This window comes from Corvus brachyrhynchos, unplaced genomic scaffold, assembly GCF_000691975.1.
Source record: "Corvus brachyrhynchos isolate BGI_N302 unplaced genomic scaffold, ASM69197v1 scaffold223, whole genome shotgun sequence".
Classification (NCBI taxonomy): Eukaryota; Metazoa; Chordata; class Aves; order Passeriformes; family Corvidae; genus Corvus; species Corvus brachyrhynchos.
In genome coordinates, this window is record NW_008237174.1 from 6019120 (window position 1) to 6040679 (window position 21560).

Sequence of the window (21560 nt, forward strand, 5' to 3'; positions counted from 1 at the left end):
TGGGCTGGGCCCGCCGGCCCCCACATGGGGCCCGCAGCCACCTGTCCCAGCACTGGAAACGAGAGCACTCTGCCTGGGGTTTGTCTATTCTTAAGTGTGGATCACAGAGGCAGTCACAATTTTAAGTGGCTTAAAAAATTGTCCATATTCAAACTGGCCATCTGATAGGTTCTGTCAGGTCACAGAAGAAGCTGTAAGCACCCCTTTGCAAAAACATCACTTCTGAGACTATGCTTTGCTAACCCATGACAATTATCTAAAGGGGGAGGAGGGTTACAACAGAAAGCAAATACATCCTACAGGACAGCCTGGCTAACTTTTCTCAGATCTTGCCACTGTGGATGCTGAGAGCCTGCTGCCTTCAGGAAGAGGGTGCTAAGGAGCCAAGGATGTCCTGGGCGTGGCTGGATGGGCAGCACCTCTCAGGGATACTGGATAGCATTGCCTCTTGCCTCTACTTCCCTTGCTGACCTGAGAATGCAACACTTCCCCCAAAAGTACCGTGTTGCTGTGCTTGGGAGCTAATTAATGGAGCCCTCGCTTAAGCCTCTGGTGTCCCAGGCAGGGAATAAAAGCCCTTTACTGGGGAGTTAGGCAGGAGAACTGGTACCTCATGTTGCTTGTCCAGTTTTCCCTCTGCTGCCTCTGCAACGATGCCAAGGTTGTCATTTAATAACCACAGAGGTGGTGCATCCCAGCAGGGCTCCTGCAGCACCTGGTGCAGTGGGAGCTGCTGGGAATAGGGGAGCTGGTGCTGGACACAGCTGGGCAAGGCAGTGATTCAAAGGTGGGGGTGGAAAAATTTCTCTTACAACAGTTTTCTTACAGGAGAGGGGTTGGGAGGGTTAGGGAGGAAACTTAAACTTCTCTGGCATGGGGTGGGAGCCAGCTGTCTGTCTCACACTGTCCTGTGTTGCTGAATCTCATCAGCCAACCCTCCTCTTGGTCCCACTTCTGCTCAGGTTACCACACAGTGCAGCAAAACCACTGCTTCCTTCACTGACTGAGCTAATGGAAACCCCTTTAATAATTCAGGGGATAAATTCTGCACTTGGAGGGGTGGATTCTGCAGGAAAAAGCACTGAAATGCAGGTGGTTCTTGGGTGGGCTGCATGGGGATTGCCTGTGCTGACTGACAGCCCTGTGGCCTTGCCTGTCCCCAGATAGTGATGTACATAGGCCAGGTCTCCAAGGACATCCTGAAGTGGCCTCGGCCCCTGTCACCACCTGTCGTGAAGCTGGAGATGAGGACGAATGCAGAGTATGGGATGCCGTCCACCCACGCCATGGCAGCTACAGCCATCTCCTTCTCCTTTTTCATTGCAACCACAAACCAGTACAAGGTAGGGGGTACAAAAAGAAAACAAAAGAAGAAAAAGAAAATATATTAAAAAAAAAAAAAGCGTGTCTGCTTCCAGTAAGCCACATAAAGCTTGCAAATCCAAAGCTGTTGCCACTTCCAGAGGAGCTCTGCATTTATTTTCACAGATGCGTATTCTTTTCTGTGCTTACCTGTGGCTGGTCAATTACAGACACAGAAAAAAATTTAGTGGAAATATCCTTTCTTTTGCACAGACTCCTCTCGGAGCTGCTGTCAGGCTGCACTCCCCTGCTGTGGTGTGGTGGGTCCACTGTGTTTTTGCACGTGGGGTGACCGTGGAGGGAAGGTGCCAGCATTTTGTGCTCACCCCATGCCCACCAAGTCAATGCTGCACGTTGGGACATGCTGGCTCCCAGGGCAACCAAAGGAGCTCTGTGTCACCTGGTTTCTGTATGAAAGGAAAAGCATCCTTGGAAATCCCCTGGCCCTAGCCTGGGTTAGACTAACAGCACACAGCATGACTGGAAAGCCTGCTGTCAGAGAAATAACAGCAACTTCGCTGCACTGGAGCTGTGGGCTGCTTGGGGAAGTCTCATTTTTCCTCACCATCTTTCTAAGAGGTTTATTTCCTGAAAACTCATTTCTCCATGATGATTATTTTCATTCTGTTTTATGAATCCAAGCATGTGTTTCCTGTCCTCTAGCAATAATAACTTCCTGGCTGCATTGTATTTAACAATGTTTCTTAGCCCCCTCAAGGAATAAACCCATATAACCAAGAGGGCTCCTGCTCCCTGTGTGGTAACTGGTCAGAGCAGCTTGACAGTGGAATGGGGACAAGGAGCCATAAGAGGGAATATTTATCAGTCCTGGAAGGCCAGATCCTCCCATGTGTCAGAGCTTCCAAGAAGACCTGGTCAGCATCACCTTCTCCTCCTCAATCTGCAGGTGCCCAGTGGGACATGCAGCTCTTCACAGGCTGTCTTGTGCTTCTTGGAAACTGCCACGAAACAATAAAGCTGCTGTCAAATAATTAAATTGTTTAATTGCCTCTATTAAGATGAAAAAATCTCCCAGTACATTATGCTGCTATCTTCTCAAGCTGCCCTAATCATCAATTACTGATCTGGACTAGCTCCCAGGCTGCCTGCTGAGGGAGGAGTCAAGTGGGTGTAAGTGCTCCAAAGGCTTAGAGAAATCAGGAAAATTAGTGTTTTACGAACTGGGAGCGATATCTGCAGCTGGGTCTGAGCTGTCTATTCAGGGGGCTGGAGTATGCTGGGGAAAAGGGTCAGAAGAGAGTTGTTACGCTTAGAATTTCCACAGAAGCATTTTTGTGCTGATCTGTGGCCACCCTGGCCAGTCGTCAGCTTCTGGCAGAAGATGGAGACTTTGTGTCAAATTGGATGAATTAATTGCATTTGTTTATATTTTGAGTTGGTTTATTTTTTTACAAAAGATCTCCCTTATGGACTGAAAGGAGCCCAGCAGCCCACTCAGTTTCAGGATTTGAATGAGTGCATTAAGGGCTAATATGTTAAGCTTATTCTTTACCAAATAGGTTTTTTTTTCCTTTTTAAATGTTGATTTATTTAAATGCATCTTTCCATGTTTGTAGGCTACTCAGAGAGGGCATTAAGCAAAAACACCTTCATAAGATGACTAAATCTTTAAGTGTCACAGGGAAGAGCAGTCCTGACTGCTCTAATAGCTGGACTGTGGTTTCAGCCCAGACATTGATTCTTCCCACTCAGCCCACGGCTCGAGGACTATTGATCACACTTCTGGTCAGACTCCGCAGCTGTCACAATCCCCTTGGCTGAGCTGAGACTGCAGTGCTACCTCAGGCATGGCTTGTACAGCATGCTGTGCCTTTTTTCTTAAGCTCTTTAACACTAACATGGTTTTTGCAGATAGGTATTGTAGGGAACAATTCTGCAAATACCATCTATTTCCCATACTTCCCCACACTGAGACCAGATCTTCCAAAAGCAGGCACCACAGCTAATGAAATGACCTTCTAGCAGGGTTGCATGTTGACTGGGGCGGGGGGGGAGGTGTCTTGTCTCAGGTCACGTTAATCTCTTGGGGAAAGTACAACTCAGGAGCCGCTTCTCGCATGAGATCCTTATGTCAGTCCAACTGCTTGGTGTAATGTGTGTATTTAACTTATTTTTTTCCCTTTTCACAGTATCCATTCGAGCTTGGCCTGGTAGCAGCGTTTGTGTTTTCAACGTTGGTGTGTCTGAGTAGGCTCTACACAGGGATGCACACACTCCTGGTAAGGATGTGCCTCCAGCTCTGCTTTCCTACAGCAACTCCCATCTCCCACTCTTCAAGTGATACATGACGTGCCTTGGTCTGCCCCTACAAGAGTAGATGAGTTGTGCCACTGAATTTCAGGCTGAGCATTCAAAGGAGCTGTGAGGAAACCCTCGGGCTATTGATATTTGAGTCCGCAGGAAGTTTATAGCATGGGGAGGCTGCGGTGTGCGTGGGCTGAGGAGCCGGGTGAGGTCAGGGTGGCATCTCAGTTGGAGCTCTCCATTTCGAAATTTTAATTGCGAGGAATGCACTTGGGCAACTGACGCTGCTCCTTAGCTAAGCCCTTTGTGCAATAGTATCACTGTTTTCAGCGAGAAATGCTCGGGGCTGGTTTAGACTGGGAGTGCCGGGGAGGAATTGCAGGTTGGTGAGTCACAAGTGAGCTGCCCTGGAGGGGCTGGGCAGCAGCAGGTCTCCTGTCACCATACAGGCACAAGGCACTTAAAAATATTATGACAAGTTTCTTGTTTTCAGCCGGAAGGAAATTAATTCTTAAGGGACTGAGATGCACAAATACTTTGAAAATAATCATAAAATATCGGTGACTTTATATGATAGACTTGCTGGGCACAGTTGCTTAGAGACATCAGTCCTGCTTTAGGAACAGATTTCAGTGTGCCTGTGATAGCTGGTTCTTTCCTGACAAGAGGAAACTTTATTGATTTGTTATATATAGTGGTCAAAAGGGTGGCCCAGCTTCCCAAGTATGGACAAAAACTCCTGGCTATTTCCCCACAGGAGTTTGATATGTGTTGTTAGTTGCATATGCATAAAAAATTGAATCTTTTTTACTAAGTAATAATTAGGTTTGTAATGAGACTTGATAACTGTAAGAAAGGGAGCCCTCATGAGATTAAGGTTAGCTATAAAATATAGCCTGACCTTCCCTTTCAGGCCCAGTGGATCAAAACAATATCTTACATCGAAGCTGCAGACACCCTTTCTTTGCTACTGACATTAAGTCAATCAGTAAAAATTCTTTGCATACTTCTCTTGCTGGCCATCATAATGAAAGACCCCTCTAAATTGAGATGGATTTTAGGGTAAAGAAGAAAAAGTCCTTTGTGCTTTTGACATGATAGGAAAGAGCTGTAAAATAAAATTTAAAAAAAGCTTCTTAGCTGAAGTGTGAGCAATGCTGCCTCTCAAAAGGGCAAATGTCCTTGGCTGGGGTCTTCACCCCATGTGTGCCATGGTGAGGATGGAGCTGGGGAAAGGCCCAGTGACCATGGCTGCCACATGCAACCCCTCTCTCTGCAGCAGCAGCTTGTCACCCACAATGACGGGCTCTGCTGTCCCACCTGCAGTGATGGTTCTTTGGGGAAGAATTGCAGTTCAGAGCTGTTTCTGACCTTTTGTGGGATGGGTCCTGCCCTGAGCTGTGATGTCATAGGGCTAAGGCACAGCAGTGCCCAGCCAAGCCATTGGCTCAAAGAGCCTCTGGATATTTAACTGAGGCCTTAAAAGAAAGAATATAATTATGTATTAAGTGGTCATAGCATTTTAATAAAGCAAAGAAATGGGTAACAAATATCCATGGACTTGGTGTAACTGATTTTTCCTGTTTGAGGTACCAGAGGAGGAGTGACAAGGACAGTTGCATTGTGCTTTCCTGCAGCTCTGTTGCAGAAGCTCATCTGCTGTAGTCTCAGCTCTACAAATCTGTCTGCATTTCAGCACTGCTGGCCTTGCTTTTGAACGAGGAGTGGTATCAGAAAGCACAGTCATGTCAGTAGAAGAGATGTTACCATTAAAGACTTTCTGGGGAGACAGTCAGCTGCTATGGGGAGCTATCTGCATCCTTCCAGCTGTACCAGAGCTCAGGGAAAAGGGGTGTCAGTAATGCACTTGCACTGCTGACAGGTAATTTAGTTACAACTACCCTTCTCCACCACCTCAACATCAGAATATCCTGTGTGTGTGTAAAAACAGGGGAAAGGCAGAGTCCTTTCTTTTACGTCTTAAATGATGGAGTCTGAGGACCTGGTAAAGAGGGGATCTGGAGTTACCTGGAAAAGGCAAAGTAAAAAAAAGTAAAAATTTGGACACATTTTGAAGCAGTGAATCTGTGGGTTTTTACAGGTTATTTTTGAGAAACAAAAAAACAATTGGAGACGATATGACTGGTAGTTGTTGTTTGCTTTCTTTCCCCAGAGAGCCGTATTTTAGAAAATATTACTTTGCTTTCCATTTAAAACATTGGCCCAATTTTTGGTCCCTGCCTCAATGCAGTGAACAAGTTTTCCTATCTCACAGCTGCTGGAGCCATTCCCTCCAGAGCTACAACTGATGTGAGAACCTCACTGGCACTGCAGCTACCCTGAGTTACAAGCAATAATGCCCTGTGCTGGCCAGCATGGTCACTTTTTTGCCCCTGAGATATACCCATTCCGTGTTGATGCATTTATTGCTGGAGGTAGTGTTCTGGAGCTCCCACCCTGCCCCTTTGACGGGCTGTATTTCAGGCTTTTTCACGCTACCATTAATCCTGAAATTATCTTAAATATTTTAAAGCTGATAAACACACAGCGCATTCACAGTACTTCACACGCTGTGTAGTACAGTCCTTGGGGGATGAAATAAAGTAACCCTTAGGAGTGGAAACCAAGTAAGATATTTCTGTTTAGGAGAGTGAACAGTGTCTCACACTAAATGAAAATGTAGAGGAACTTAAAAAAACGCAGAATAGGAAAAGTGTTATTTTTGCTTGGATTGGCAATATCAGGGAAGCAGATATTTGGCACTGTGTGGGAGCAGAGCTGAGCTGCATAGCAGCGGAGGGGCTTTAGGGGAGGTAGACGGAGTCTGGGGAGGACTCATCTGTGCTGAGGCAGCTGGAGCATCCCAGCAGGGCAACAGGAGGTTTTAAGTTTTGCTGGTAGTACTGCACCTTGAGCAAAATCCCGTGCCTGCCTTTATTTAAAAATTCCTTGATAATTGCAGGCTTGGCGAGACGCTAATCTGTTTACACAGGCAGACAGGCAAGAATGTGCTTCCTGGGAGTGCTAAAGCAGCTCCACCCCCGGGGAAAACTCAGGTCCTGCTCCGGGGGACACAGCAGGGAGAGTCCACAAAAGCAGCTTTTCTCGCAGAAATCAGAGCCATCTTTCCTCTTCCCATCTTCTCCTTAGTTTAGCAGGCAAGGGGGGAAATAATTCATTCTGCACTGCTAAATGTAGGTGTTGTTGTGGATCTTGCCCACTTCCTCTGGGTGTTCAAAAGATCAAACCTGCCCATGCACATCAGGACTGAAAGGAGTCACCACAGACAGCCATGGCATGTGCTGAGCTCTCCAGCAGCTTCTAGTGAGGAATTTCCAAAATGAGAAGCCCACATATTGGTGGATAGGGGAAAAAACAGAATAAACCACTGGCCTCCAAACTTTTTGTTCAGTAAAAAAAATCTGAATATGCACCCCCTATACATATGTATATATATATTTACTTACAAATTGTATACATGTACTACTGTACCAATACATACATTATAAAACACATACAAAATATACTCTAATAAACATAAGATAAGGATGAAATAAGCACTACTTTTAAAAAATGCGTATATGTTGTTTTACTGATGAGTGGTGCAGAAAGTATGTTCTCCCCCCAGCCCAAAGGGTTGCCTGGTGCACCCAGTTTGGAGACCACCGGTACAGTGCCACTGGTCAGGGGCAGAGCTGATTGTCTGGGTCCTGCTTGAAACCTCTAGGAGCCATGTTACTGTACTGGGGCTGAATGGGAGGATAATAAAGTTCAGAAAACTCTAACCAGGTTTGTAGGTAGGGACTGTTTGGAGCTGGGTTAGGAACTGCTGCAGTCAAATCTGACTAAATCTGGGTAAACCTGAGCAAAGTTTTCATGAGGGAATATTAATGTTTGGTTACATTTCTTTAATTGAAACAGAAAAGCATGTGAACAGCTTTTGAGTTTTGCTCCTTGATCACCTTGATCAACTGTATCAAGGACTTTTTCTTCTAACATGAGGTGGACAAACAGCTGGGTGGGAAATGGAGGTACAGAGCGGGGATAGGATTTCTGAGCATTGGTGCTGGGAGCAGCCCTCAGCTCTTTTGTGTTGAGGCAGTTACTTAGTGTTGGGCCAAAACATGTTTTGTGTGTAAAGGTATCATCTAAGAATTGATATCAAAACATGAATTACTGTGAAACATTGACACATAATGGTATTTTACATCCTAGACAAGTTTGTGTATTCCCATGGCTAGCCTCATGTTTTGGATGAAGGAATAAATGGAAATTTGTATTAGGAATATGCACAATGGCTGTAGGACTTGCTTAAAACCAAATGTTCTGTGACTCTAATGCACGTTGTAAACAGCTGAAGTTCAGCCACACAGTAGTCATGCATTTACCAGAAAGTCATTAAATATTTCTGTTGTGAAAAAGTCCCCTCATTCCTGCCTAGCTCAAAGTGAAGTTCACATAAATAATTTTCAGACTGTGACCAAGCATGGTAGTAGTCAGCTGCCATGACTCGTGAAAAAGATACAATCTTAGAAGAGGACATTCCTGTCTGTGACTAACTTCAGCTTTTGCAGAGCATTTTGTGGCTGTTCTAACACTGCTGCCTCTTGTGACACTGGAAGGGCAGCGTGGGGAAACTTGTTTTATTGTTTTTTACCTGGCTGCTCTCATACAGATGGCTTTTGTTAGGGGTTACCTCCTGTCTCCTTTCTCAGCTTTGTGGCTGACAACAATCAAGTTCTCAAAACACCTTCTTTGCCTCTGTTAATAAATTAGGGTTTAACTATGTGCTTGCTTTGGGCACTGTACTGGAAACCGGATTTCAGAGACTTGGGCAACAAATTTCTCCTTGCTGTATCCCTGCCTGGAGGTGCCTCCCTCCCACTGCTGGCAGAAACCATGGCACATGCACCATGTCCCACAGCTCTGCACTTTCCATCCCTGGAGCTTGTGTTCCTGGGATGGGAACCTGTCTCTGACAAAGGACAGCATCTTCCCCTTTATGCAAAGCAAGCAAGGGATAATCACACTGATGTGATGAAATCGCTTGTAGGGTTATGGGAGGGAAAGGGTTTGTGTGAAGGCAGCTCACTGCAATATTGTCCCTGAGATGGAGTTGTGCAGGTGCCTTTTCTGAGGTGGAGAATTGGTGGGGAATGCCCTCAAAACATGAGAGCAGATGAGGAGGAGAATGTGTGTCCACAGACACATGCTTATGCATAAGCTAAGGTTAGGTTCATGGACTGTCACGTTTTATTTAGCACAGGCTTCAGGTTGTCCCTGCATGGAGGTAATGGCATCACTGAATTCAGGGCGTTCCTCCACTACTGGGCCCCACCAATGCAGATACTGGTCTTTTATGATCACCCAAATACCCAGTTTACCTTCCAGATCTCACAAAGCCTATTAAATGTGATTTATTTACAGGATGTGATCGGTGGAGCACTGATTTCGGCTGTGCTGCTCATGCTCTTGTATCCTGCATGGGACACGATAGATCACTTGCTCTTAACCAGCCCCTTCTGCCCACTGTTTTCCATAGTTGTGCCTCTTGTCTTATGTTACAACTACCCCAAACTAGACTATTACAGCCCTACCAGGGGAGACACCACTACTATCTTAGGAGCAGCAGCTGGAGCAACTGTGGGATTTTGGTTAAACAACCAGTATGCTGCTCCAGCCTACACCAGCAAAAGTTTTCAGCCTGGATTTCCTCTGGTCACCAGTACCATGGTGCTCGTGCTAGCCAGGTTCTTCGTAGGGATCTTGGTTGTCCTGCTGACACGCTGGGTCATGAAGAGCGTGGTCCTTGGCTTGCTGGGCTATCGGTACAAGTTCCCCATCCGTGACCTGGAAGCCCAGAGACGCCTGGAAGTGGAAGTGCCCTATAAGTTTGTGACGTACTCCACCGTTGGCTTCACAGCCACCGTGATTGTGCCGCTGCTGCATGAGCTGCTGGGACTGATGTGAGCACAGCTCCTCCTCACCGAGCCACCTGCGGCACCCGTGCTTCGGGGACACAATAACTCAGTCCAGGCTGGTGCCTTGACCGAAAAGTGTTTTGTGCCTTTCTGCACTGGTGTGGTGGGTTTCGCTCTGGCTGGATGCCGGGTGCTCACCAAAGCTGCTCTATCACTCCCCTCTCTCCAGGGAGAGAAAGTATAATGAGAGGATCATGGCTCGAGACAAGGGCAGGGGGAGATCACTCAGCAGTTTTACTGTCACAGGCAAAACAGACTCGACTTGGGGAAATGTTTAATTTATTACCAAATTAATCAGAATAGGATAATAAGAAATAAAACCAAACATTAAAACTACCTTCCACCTACCCCTCCCTTCTTTCTAGGCCCAATTTCCCTCCTGAATTCTCTACCTCCTCCCACCCACCATCACAGGGGGATGGGAATGGAGGTTACAGTCAGTTCATCATTGCTTCTGCTGCTCCTTCCTCCTCAGGGATAGGACTCCTCACACTCCTCCCCTGCTCCAGCGTGGGATCCCTCCCAGACAAGACAGCTCTCCAAAAACATCTCCAAAGTGAATTTTTCCCATGGGCTACAGTTCTTCATCCAGCATGTGTCCGCTGAGGGGTCACAAGTCCCACCCAGGAGCCTGTTCTAGTGTGGACTTCTCACACCCTTCTTATGGCATTACCCTGCTCCAGTGTGGGGTCCTCCACTGATTGCAGGTGGATCTCCATTCCCCATGGACCTCCATGGGCTGCAGGGGCACAGCTACCTCTCCATGGGCTGCACCATGGGCTGCACCATGGGCTGCAGGGGAGTCTCTGCTCTGGCACCCAGAGCACCTCTTCCTCTTCCTTCTGTGGTCTTGGTGTCTGCAGAGTTGTTTCCCTCCCGTACCTTCACTCCTCTCTCTGCCTGCAGCGGAGCAGGTTTTTCCTCCCATCTTAACTGTTATCCCAGAGGTGCTGCTACTGTCACAGATGGGCTCAGTGGATCTGTCTGGGAGCTGGCTGGCATTGGTTCTGTTGGACACATTGGTTCTGGCACCTTCTGAGAGAAGCAATGCTTGTAGCTCCCCCCCGCCACTACCATGCCCTTGCCACACAAACCCAAAATAACTGACCTGAAATATCTGACCTGGAAGAGTCCTGGGAAGGCCTGTGCACAGATAACTTTGGGTTAGAAATCACCGACCCCACTGTGTCCCCACTGTGTCCCATAACTAGACACGCTTCCCCCAGGCAACTGAAAATGACAAGCACACAGCCAAAATGCCTGCCAGAGCAGCAGCAATGGCTGGTTTCCTGTGGAGCTGGGGTTGCTGGGGAGCAGGCCTGTACCTGCTCAGCTGAGGGCTGCTCCTGAAGCAGCAGAGCAAGCTAAGGAAAGGCTCAGGTTTGGGGCATCGGGGAAAAAGCAGCTGGTGGGGTGGGGAGAGAGGTGTCCAGCCAAGAGCAAAGTGCCATCGTTGGGCAGAGCTCATAGTGTCTTCTGATGGCACTGCCAGACCAGGCTAGTTCTGTGGGGATGGTTTTACTCATTATTACAATAAAAAAAAAAAACAAAAAAACCACAAAATGTAAAAGAGAAGGAAAATCTAACATAAAATGTTTAATGTGCTTTGCAACAAAGTTACCTTGGATATTAATAAGAAAGCCTCCACTAAAGGATACTTTGCCTACAAACAACTGAGCAGAGTTATTACCACAGCATTCCGGCTTGAACTCAGACTGTTTAACTCTGATTTAGTTTTCCTGGCTAGGGCAAAGGAAAAAGTCCTTCCTGTCGTGCAGAGGTGACAAGTAGCATCCATAAACTGCGTTGTGGAAGGAGCTGAGTAGTGACTCTGGTGACTACAGCGCATGGCAATGATAAGATGCCATCATTTTCTGCTGCTGCACAGCATTACAGTTGGTCTTCCATGCATCCTGCAACACTTGCAGAATAGCAGGGCGGCATGTCCATAGGAAGGTCGTCCCTATAACTCAGGCCGCTTATTTAAAACAGAATATATCAGCTGTTGGACCAATGAGCTGTTGAGAAATACAGCATTGAACGTGGTCTTCTTGGCTAGGAAAATGTACCGTGCTATTGCTGCAGAGCTTCAAGTATGGCCCCCGTGCCTTGCCTGGCAGAATGTACAGTGAGAGCCAGCTTTTTAACCATGTCCACTTGCCTTCCTGGCTGCGAGAAAAATGAACCTGAAGAATGTAAAGGAGGTGCTTTGCCATCCATTGACTGCTTAGATAAACATAATCAATTCCAAAACTGTGGCTGGGAGTTCTGTCTGAGGAGAGCAAGGTGTGCATGTGAAAGAGCTGCACCACTTTAAACCCAGGCTATCAATCTCCAGAAGAAACGCAGGCAGAAATTTTAACCAGTTTTAGATTTGCTCAGGCTGTGGATAAACTGTTTCATAACAGGTTGTGTGGACTTTACACATGCATGCAAACAGCTCCAGCGAGCCTTTCAGCAGGGCACATGCCCGCTCACACCTGCCCCTAGGTGAGTGCTGAATGTGAGCCACCATAGCCGTGGGGTTCCATCCTCAGCCTCTCTCCCTCCTGTCACAGAAGCTCTGCCATCAGGTTTAAAACACCTTTAAACCCCTTGTGCTAAGAGTGCTGCATGACACACAGGTGCAATGCACAACCAGAGCCCTGAGGAGGGGCCATATCACAAAATTGAGAAAAAAACTTAGCAGCAAGCTGAGTGTTTAAGCTGGGGATTGGAATTACTCCTGAGAAAGGCACAGTTTGACAGGGAAATTCATGCAGCTTTATGTGTAAAATTTCTGTTCTGATTCACAGCTATTTTATGCTATGAAGATTTTATAAAATATATATAAATGCTGCACAAGTATTTTTATAGTATTCACTTGCATGTGATTCATGCAAAAAATACAAATTCTATTTCGTTCAAATTTTAAAATAAACCTATTTTGCAGAGTTTGGTGTCTGTCTGTTCATTTTGCATCCTCTATTGATACTTGTAAATGACTGACGTAAAGGCAATGAGTCCCAGGTAAAAGAGCTTCCCAAGTGCAAGCACCCACCCCACTATTTGTTACAACCCTTGCAAATGGAAATGAGTGAGTTGCATGTAATTGGTGCTGGGGGACTTTTGGCCACTGGAATCTCCTTCACCTGCAATATCTACTTCTAGTAGACTAAACAGTTAACTGAAAGCCAGTTTAACATGTGCAAAGATAGCATGACAACTCATGAACTGCAGAATATTTTGCATTAGTTGAGGTACCTAACAAGGTTTTGTGGTCAAAATGTGTGTTTGAAACCAGGTAGGGCCACATCCTCCCCTCAGCATCATATCCTGCCCACAGCTGATCAGGGTGAGCCCAATTGCTGCAGCATCCCTGGGCCAGCTGGGTTAGGCAGGTGTGTCAGCTGGGCTCTGTGCTGAGGTTGTGCTCATGGGATGCTCACAGGACCACAGACACGCCTGCAGGGCCAGGCTTGGAGAGGCAAGTCTTCTGACAAGGTGAGACACATCACCCTTTCTGTAGTTCATTAACCTGAAGCACCAGCTCCTCATTACAGATCTCTGTGTGTCTTTGCTGTCTTTGGAAATGCTCCCCACCTCTTCATCCCTGCAGTGAAGATGCCTCTGCATTTCCAGGGTGGTGGTAGAGAATGAGGTTTTGTGGTGGGTTTGCTGGCCATGTTCTGTACTTTGTAACACAAAGGCTCCAACTGAATCCTCTCAAGTAAGCACGCTTGCATTTTAGACTAAAACACTGCTTTTGATGTGAATGGAGTGGGAGGTAACTTCCAGAGTATCACAGCCTGGGCCGTTCTCTTCTCAGTACTGTCTGTGCTGTCTGTCCTGGTCCAGCGCTACAGCTCTCCGTCCTGTGCCTGCCCACAGCCGGAGGGGTGATGCAAGACAATCCAAGTTTCCTTTGTTATGCTGTCAAGAGGGATGTAGCAGGCACCCCACTCTTAGCTTAGTCAGCTCTGTCCTGCCTGGAGGCTGCCCTCTCCTGGCCTGCTTACTTTGCAAATCGCTTTCTGGGCATGTGGTGCCAACCCAGGCTTCCTCCTGTCTGGGGCATCTCTGTGTGCTGGTGGCCCAGTGCAGAACCAGCTACTCTGTCAGACGCCACAAGGCTATTGCACTTTTTGGCAGGGATTAGGAACCAAAGCAGCAAGCACTGAATTTCCCTGCTTTAATTTTCCAGCAGTAACTTTGTCATGACCCCAGTCTCCTAACCCATCCAAGTTCCTATGCAAAATTGCAAGCAAGCTTGTGCCTTGCTTTTCTGGATACAGTTGATGTAATCTAGGGAACAGAAGAAAACAGTCTCAGTTTCAGTTTTGACCCTTCTCAGCTGTGTTACAAGGAAGAGTTAGAAAACATGGGTGCCTCTCTGAACAGGGTGGACGTGCAGCTGGGCAGTGGGTGGGATCTTGCACAGTTGCTAAGCCATGAGTAAAGGAAGGCCCTTGCTTGCTGCCAGTTCCTGCTCCTGTCAGATCTTCCCCTGCTGTCTCACTGTCTTCCCACCTTCCCACTGTCCCACGGCCACCCCGCTGCCACCCCACCCTGGCAGCAGGCTCGGTTTCAAGGTCACCGGGCGGTCAGAGGTGTCGCGTGTGCCAGGCCATGATCCCCTGGCAACCTCCTGGCAGCGCTTTTGCTCAGCCTATTCCATACTCACCTGCCAAACCAAGGATGATTTAAATTTCAAGCAAGCACAGTGCCAGCCTGGAGATGGAAACAGTCCCAGGCATCACCTTTCCATAAACACCCTTGTGCAATAGCAAGGGTGACCTGCAGGCACCGGGGCCTGTGCCGGGAGCTGCAGCCAGGCTGGCTCAGGGTTCTGCTCTTTGGAAAATCACCACCAAAGCACAGCAAGGACAAAACCAGAGCTCGTGTCCAGCAGAATGAACCCAGCAATCACCCAGACAGCACACTAAACCACCTCTGATCTCTCTGTCACTGTCAAAAAGCTCTCCAGCCTTTTCTGCTTGTGTTCAGATCTCCAGCAATGACCCATTACCCACAGGCAGCAGGAGCAGGCCAAAAGTAATCCATAATTGCGGAGCAGTAGTTAAAAATCCCACTTCCAACTCTTGTCTAAAAAGAAAACCCAAGTTCAAAAGATGTTAAAAAACTGCTCAGAAGTCCCTACCAGCAGCAAAGGTTTCCTTTGCCAGAGCCCATGGCTACAGCAAAGGATGAAAGCAAATTTCAGTGCTCACAGTGGCTGGCTCCAGCATGAAGCTGTGTGATAACTACCTCAAGTACTGCACACAGCTATGAGCAGGCTGTAAATACCACATAATTGCTTTGGAGCTATGAAAGACAAAGCCTCGCAATAAATACACCAGACTTATATGAAGTGTCCCACTCATCAGGAATCACAGTTAATCCTGAGCACAGCACTACAGCAGAGCTTGAATTTCATTGCAAGGCTGCTGGCACCACAGTTAACTGGAGGGGTCAGGGACTCTGAAGAGGCTTTTTAACCATTTTCTTGATTCTCATTGTCTACTTCTAGCAAGTAATGGTACCTACCTGGGACAAAGCTCGTGTTTTTGGAGCATTTAGCTGCCAATGCAGGAGCAAATGGTACGAAAAAGAAGAGATCCCTAAAAGCCTCACACACATGCCACCACAGCTCAAGCCCTTAGTCTCAGCTTAATCTAGTTTTTAAACTCAAAGGACAGCTAAATTCTCAGGAGAACTGGGACACACAAAGAGTTAGAAAATCTTGTGCAGAGAAATATATTTAGTGCACACAGATATGCCTGCACTCTGCTGCAATGCAAATCTGCCTTATTGTCGTCCTAATCCCCATGCATGACACACCAATAAACAGGGGGGGTTAATACTTTCCATCTGCGTTACACATTGCTTCCCACACTGCAAGCCTGCCTGGTTACAGTTGTGTGGGCATTGTGGAGAGAGAGATCCTGCAAACGCCAAGCTGCCTAATCTCTTGGGAGGTTTAAAATGTAAGCTGCAGTTTTCTCACTCTCCGTGGGCACCGGAGTCAGTCATGCAACGTATGGCGATAGCTATATTCTCATTTCACGTCTGTCATGCAGAGATAATTAAAATCTACACTTCCATCTGAGGGGAACCATAGGGTTTCCAGATGGGTAACTGTAGTGCATTTTTCATACTGAATTATCACTTGCACCAAAAAGCATTGCCTGTTGCCTTCCCACCTGTTGAGATTATTGATGGGGCTGCCATTGAAAAGCCCTTGTGGGCCCAGTGATAGGGGTCTGTGCAGCTCGTAAAACTACAAGCTTACCTCACCACTGCACATCCTTCTGCTCAGTGGGGCAGTCATTGTGACACCCTTCTCCAGCAACTCCCAGATGTCCACTCCTGGACAGGCCCCTCCTGGGATCAGGGTCCATCTGGCTCTCACAGCAGAAAGAAGCCACAGTGCATAGGCCTAATACAAAATACTGGTGGCTGTTAGCCAGCAGCATTAGCAATGGTTATAATATTGCAAAGGAGGGACAGCCAGCCCCACAAGCCAGCCAGTCAAGAGCTGCTGCAGTGTACTGAGCTGACCACCCACTTGGTGACATTCCTGCAGAAAGGAAGGATCGGGCATCACTGTGCTGGATGGAGCGTCTCAGTTTAACAGAGAGCAGAGGCACAATGCACCAAGCTGTGACACAACTGCTGCCAGAAAGCCACCTAGAAGGAAAAGCCTGATCCATGAGAGGTTCTCATGTACTGGCAGGGGCAGAACTGCCAGAAAAAGAACCCTGCCCAAAAGCTGCGTGGTCCTGCTACACAGCTGGGGTCCAGAAAGCCCTGGTGGGGCTGGGCGTGCAGCAGGCCCACGCTCACTTCTGCAGACAAACATGCCAGCCTTAGGCAGACAAAGGCTTTGATAGTTTTCTGCTCCTCATGCAAAAGACCACTGGCATATGCTCTTAAATGCATTTCCCCATTTGGTTTGGAGCTTCAAAAACCGCCAGGCTGACATCAACAATGGAAAAAGTTTAATTCCACCCCCTCCCCTTTCTGAATTTAGAATGATAAAGGACCAACAGTTATGTCTGGAGCAGGGAAGCAGATATTACACACATCTTGCTTACAAAATAGCTCTGGTTTTCATGAAACAAGTTTATTTTCCTCCCCCAGCCATTGATGAGCACATGACAACCGTACAGAATAAAAGCTCAACTCCTTAGTTCTGCTCACATTCACTCAACATTTGCTCTAATCAATTATCTTATTTCATGCAATAAGAAAAGAATGAGATTCCTGTTATGCAGCCATAATCAGTTACAGTATGAAGCTGTGTCTGTGGAACGTTTCTGATTTTGAAAACTAATCATGTGCTCTGCCATTACATTTCTCTTGTAAAGCACTGGGCTTTGACCCAACTCGTTTCTTCCCCCCTGCCCTTTGAAAACATTGAGGGCACAACCTAGTCCGAGATCCCACATTCCTTCCCTGCAGAAGCCAGCCAGATCGCACTGTAAAGAACACATTTACTCACGGAGACAGGATCTGTTTTTCTGGTTTATTGGAACATAAAAGCATAAGTGGATGTCCCCTGGGAGGCAGACAAAAGAGGAGAGGGTGCTGCATGTGACAGTGGACGGCTGTCGGAGGATAAAAGTCACGTCTTCACACGAAGGGCTCAATATTGATCTCCAGAGCAGAGCACGGCATGGTGAGCTCAAACTTGGTGATAACATCAGGGTGTACGACTCCAAGTTTCCCAATGCTTTGACCTTTGGCAAAGACCTCAGCACAGCGACCAGGAAAGAAAGCAGTGCCTGTAAAGAAAGAGAGAAGAATCAATATTTCTTTGGGCCGGAGGAGTCAATAGGCATTTAACATGCAGAACAAAGCTCTCAGTATTAAACTGTTCTCTGGGATGAGATGCTAAGAAGGGGCTCTCACTTTCTTGCATTAAGAGTTGTCATGATTGATAGAGAATGAGAAAACACTAAGTTAAAAATAAAATGTAAAGCCCAAAGCGTGGGCATTTTTCACACTCCAATTGTTTTGACTAAATTCCTCCTGCAATGGAAATTAGCACAGCTGAGTCAGAGGGCTACTGAAATGAAGAACCTTTGCAGCCTTTAGGCTATTTAACATCTGAATGTCTCCCACCTTAGTCTGTTTAAAGAAATAAAGCTTGCTGTCATCTAGAGGGTAAGTAGGCATGTCACCCTAGATTGCCTGTCACATAATTAAAAACAACCTGCATTCCTCATCTGGAGAAGAACTTTTTAAGCAGTTTCCCATACACCATAAAACTGTGAAACAATGAATACTCAAAGGAAAGCAAAGACCATCTTCCTCTCACCTCAAACCAAGTCCCAATATTTAAATGTTACATGGAAGTTTTTCTTCTAAAAAATTAAAATTAGTTAAATTTGCCATGAAGAACTTGGAGCAGCTGTGCAGACTTTTTCATGTAAAGCCTTTCTACCTGGGAATTTCCCTGTGTGTGGTGGCTCTACCAGCAGTGTGTTCAAGCTTGTCTAGAGCAGCTACACTTGCACTGTTTTGGCCTCTGTCCTGAGGTGAGTGGCATTTTTACCTGACAGCCTTTCTAAAGACAAACCCAAACCAAGCCAGCAAGTTGCTCCTTCTGAAAGCACCACTTTCCTAAGGAGTGTGAGGAAGCAAGGCACCATCTGTGGGACATTCAGTGAGCGGTGCTGCAGGCAATGCTGTGATATCAAAGGGGGAAAGGGGAGAGCATGAAACAATGCCACTGCATCCTACAGATTCTGAATCCTCAGAAAGCTCCTCCACCCTGTTTTTAATGCTGCTGCCTTCGGTGTCCTCTGCAAAAGGATCACAAGAGTTCCCAGCAACTTACTCTCTGGTTGCTCCAAATGCTACTTAAGGTTCAGGATCAGCCCAGGACATTTTACTGTGTGTACAAGGAGCTACTTAAAAAGGCAATAAGGGTCCAAATGAACCTCAAACCTCAGGAACATTTCCATGAGACTCTTATCACTAGTGGTCAATCCCAGAGATATATTCTCTGTTAGTTCTCCAATGGAAATAATTCATTTAAGAAGTGTTTCCCATGAGGTTTGTAGTTGTAACTTGCAGCTACAAGAACAGCAATTAGGTCTTTTTCTTGCCCAAGTTGCTGCATGTGCAAATTAACTTCAATGTCCACTTCAATTTTGGCTACCTTGTGAAATCTGACCACAGTAGTAAATGACCACAGTAACATTACTTAAAGGCTGTTTTAAAAAATATTCAGAAGCAGAATCTTTTAAGTTATCCAGTTCCAGTCCTAGCTACAAGCACAAACCAACTACTTACAATGGATGTACAACAGTGACATTACCTCAGCCTGGATGCTACTGGCACGTGACTCCAGCCAAAGAGACACTTGCCACTGCCAAGCTGCACTATTCAAAACAAGATGAAACAAATTTAGAAAAGAGTCAAATGTCACACATACAGATCACTCTGCAGACTGTGGGTGAAAACATAACCTAAAAATAAAGTTGCCTTTTACTTAGTGGTAAAGGCTTTCCTATTTGTAAATAAAGCTGGTATTGTACCAGCGATGTGAATAGCACACAGAGGCTTTTTTTTAGACACTTGACTGTAAGCTTGAACTGGCACAAGAGCAAGAACCAAGCAGAAGTTCATAATGTTGGCATGGTACCCCACTATAAATCTATAGGAAAAAAGAGCTTTGACAATAGCATCAGTTAAAAGCTGTGAGTCTGACTTGTTTGTTCTTCTGAGCTTCCTTCTGTGTAGTCTTGGGAAAGTTATTTTATCTTCTTGCACATCTAGACCCAGCTATGTCATGAGACTTTACTGTTTTTAAATTTGTTGTAGATATCTGATAGGGTCTAAAATAATACTGTACTCAGTCAATCTAACAAGGGCATTTTCCCAGATCTGTGCCACTTCCCATTGTGTGAAACAATGCTGTTTTCACACACAACAAATGCTCTGCTATCCAGGCATCACCTCTTGTCGGTCTCCCAGTCCCAATGAGTTCCGAATACGCTGCTCCAGGCTATGGCTTAGACACTGAGCAGCATATTCAATCTCATGCAGCAACTGATGCTGGACAATTATGTTACTTTTTTTTGCACTTCCTTGCAGCAAAGAGGGAAATATATAATTAATATCAAGGGGGAACATTTAGGTCCCCAAAGTTCAGGAAATGGGACCTTCAAACCACATCTCAATTTCTAGTTAAGCTGACCCTGAAATGTTGGCTGCTTCACCAGTGTGCCCCATGTTTTGCAGACATGGCAGTTACAAGGCATAATTCTGTGGCTGGAAAAGATCAGACAATAAGAAAATAAAAATGAAATAACCTGTTAAGAACTTTAGAGCCCCCATCTGTCCTGCCAACACATGGCTCTTGCACCAAAGAAACAAGAGCTGAGAAACAGGTTTACAGAGAGTTTATGAACTCTGGTTAATAATGGAACTATTATTATGGTAATTGGCTGCACTACAGAATGCTTCAAAGTATATTCCTGCCTGCCAAAAGGGCCTCTAGACTGCATCCCACAAGGGGGAATCTAAAGCCTTCCTCATCTTAGTGACTCTTCCTTTGACCACACAGGTGGTAAAGGAAGGAGTTTAGCTCAGACATTGGACTGAGTGGTGTTGGTCCATGTGCCTCTGCCAGGGCACCAGAATTTGGAGCAAACGTAAATGCCAGTTAAAAAAATTCAGACATTGACATGGAAGCACATAAAGAAGGAAAAAAATCTCAGAAGAAACATGAAAAACCTGAGCAGAAAGGGGGGAAAGAGAAACAAGCATTTGCAGCTGGGGGAGAGCTTTGACTGAGGGACCAACCACAAGCACAAAAGGAGACCTGAGCTGGAGGAACCTGCTGTGCTGGGGCAAGACACAGGCTTGCATGAGGACTGGGCAACCCACGGAGCAGGGCACCAAACCAGGGGGGTCATCAAAGTAACAAGGAAACAAAGGTAAGGACTCTTTTCATCCTAATTTGTGTGTTTCTTGTATTACCAAGTAAATACAAACTGTGATTAGGATTTCTAGCAAAGCTTGTGTTACAGACTGGGCAGTGTTATGTGACTTCAACTCTTGAACTAAAAGCTTCAGAGTGAGGGTCAAGGCTGTATGAAAGATGTACTGAAGCTACTTGCACGCACAGAGAATCAGCAAAAAGTGCACGCACTGTTACCCTGTCTGTATAAATCACACCAGAAACTGAAGCCCAGTGCTCTTAAGCTTCAGTAAAGCCTTGATGCCAAAAGGAGCCTTTCCAGAATCATTGGCAGCTGTGACCTGCAGCTTTTGAGGAGTTCACCATAGTTTGTCCTGCCTGTCTATGCAGTATCATCAATGTTAGCATGGCTGTGGAGGGCATGGTCTTCCTGAAGAAACTCTCTCTAGTCAGGTAGGCACAAAAGCACACCTGGAGGCCCCACTCTGAGCAGGTGTGTTGGGAAGGGACTGTGTTTGCTGCTGGTGCAATTATCCTGAAAGGCTGCTGCTGTAGGTCCAACTGGTTGGTTGTACCATCAACTACATTGAGAGTCAAAATTTATTTAAAAACTGTAGTTTACTGTACCTTCTGCTTTAAGAATAACATATTTATCACTCTTGACATAGTAAATCCTTTCTGCTCTGCACACAAACAGTACTTCATAAACTTCACCTTGAAATCTAGTCAGAGATTGCATTGTCCTTGCTGACAGAGATGCAGACAATGCCAGAGGAAGCCTGAAGGTCTAGCAGTGGAAATCCATCTCTTAGTATGTCAGGTGTGTAAGTGGTGGTTAGGACAAGGGGTGGGGTGAAATCCAATATGCCTTCCTAAAGAAGGGATGCCAAAGCCAGCCCTGTCTTATGCTGACACACTACACGCAAGGGAAAGACAAAAGCTACTTCTCATGGCTGCAAGTAAGAATTTCTAATGCTCAGTGATGTAGAAATAATACCTTTAATTAAGGCTTCTGTAGCATGTCCTCAAAATCCATA

General features: G+C 46.2%; 2 protein-coding genes across 3 annotated transcripts in view; one reads left to right on the forward strand and one right to left on the reverse strand.

The window, feature by feature from the left end:
• Positions 1–9903, forward strand: part of SGPP2 (sphingosine-1-phosphate phosphatase 2) — a 19582-nt gene extending 9679 nt beyond the window's left edge. Inside the window, exons 2-4 of one of the 2 annotated variants that reach the window (XM_017728855.1) lie at positions 1164–1343; positions 3513–3602; positions 9055–9903. In XM_017728855.1, coding sequence (XP_017584344.1) covers positions 1164–1343; positions 3513–3602; positions 9055–9597 — 813 coding nt within the window. In that variant the 3' untranslated portion in view covers positions 9598–9903. The remainder of the gene's footprint in view (positions 1–1163; positions 1344–3512; positions 3603–9054) is intronic. The other variant, XM_017728856.1, reaches the window with a different exon arrangement.
• A 7191-nt stretch (positions 9904–17094) lies between these two features.
• The window catches only part of FARSB (phenylalanyl-tRNA synthetase beta subunit), a 36713-nt gene continuing 32247 nt past the window's right edge, over positions 17095–21560 (reverse strand). Inside the window, exon 17 of the mRNA XM_017728727.1 lies at positions 17095–17374. Coding sequence (XP_017584216.1) covers positions 17223–17374 — 152 coding nt within the window. The 3' untranslated portion in view covers positions 17095–17222. The remainder of the gene's footprint in view (positions 17375–21560) is intronic.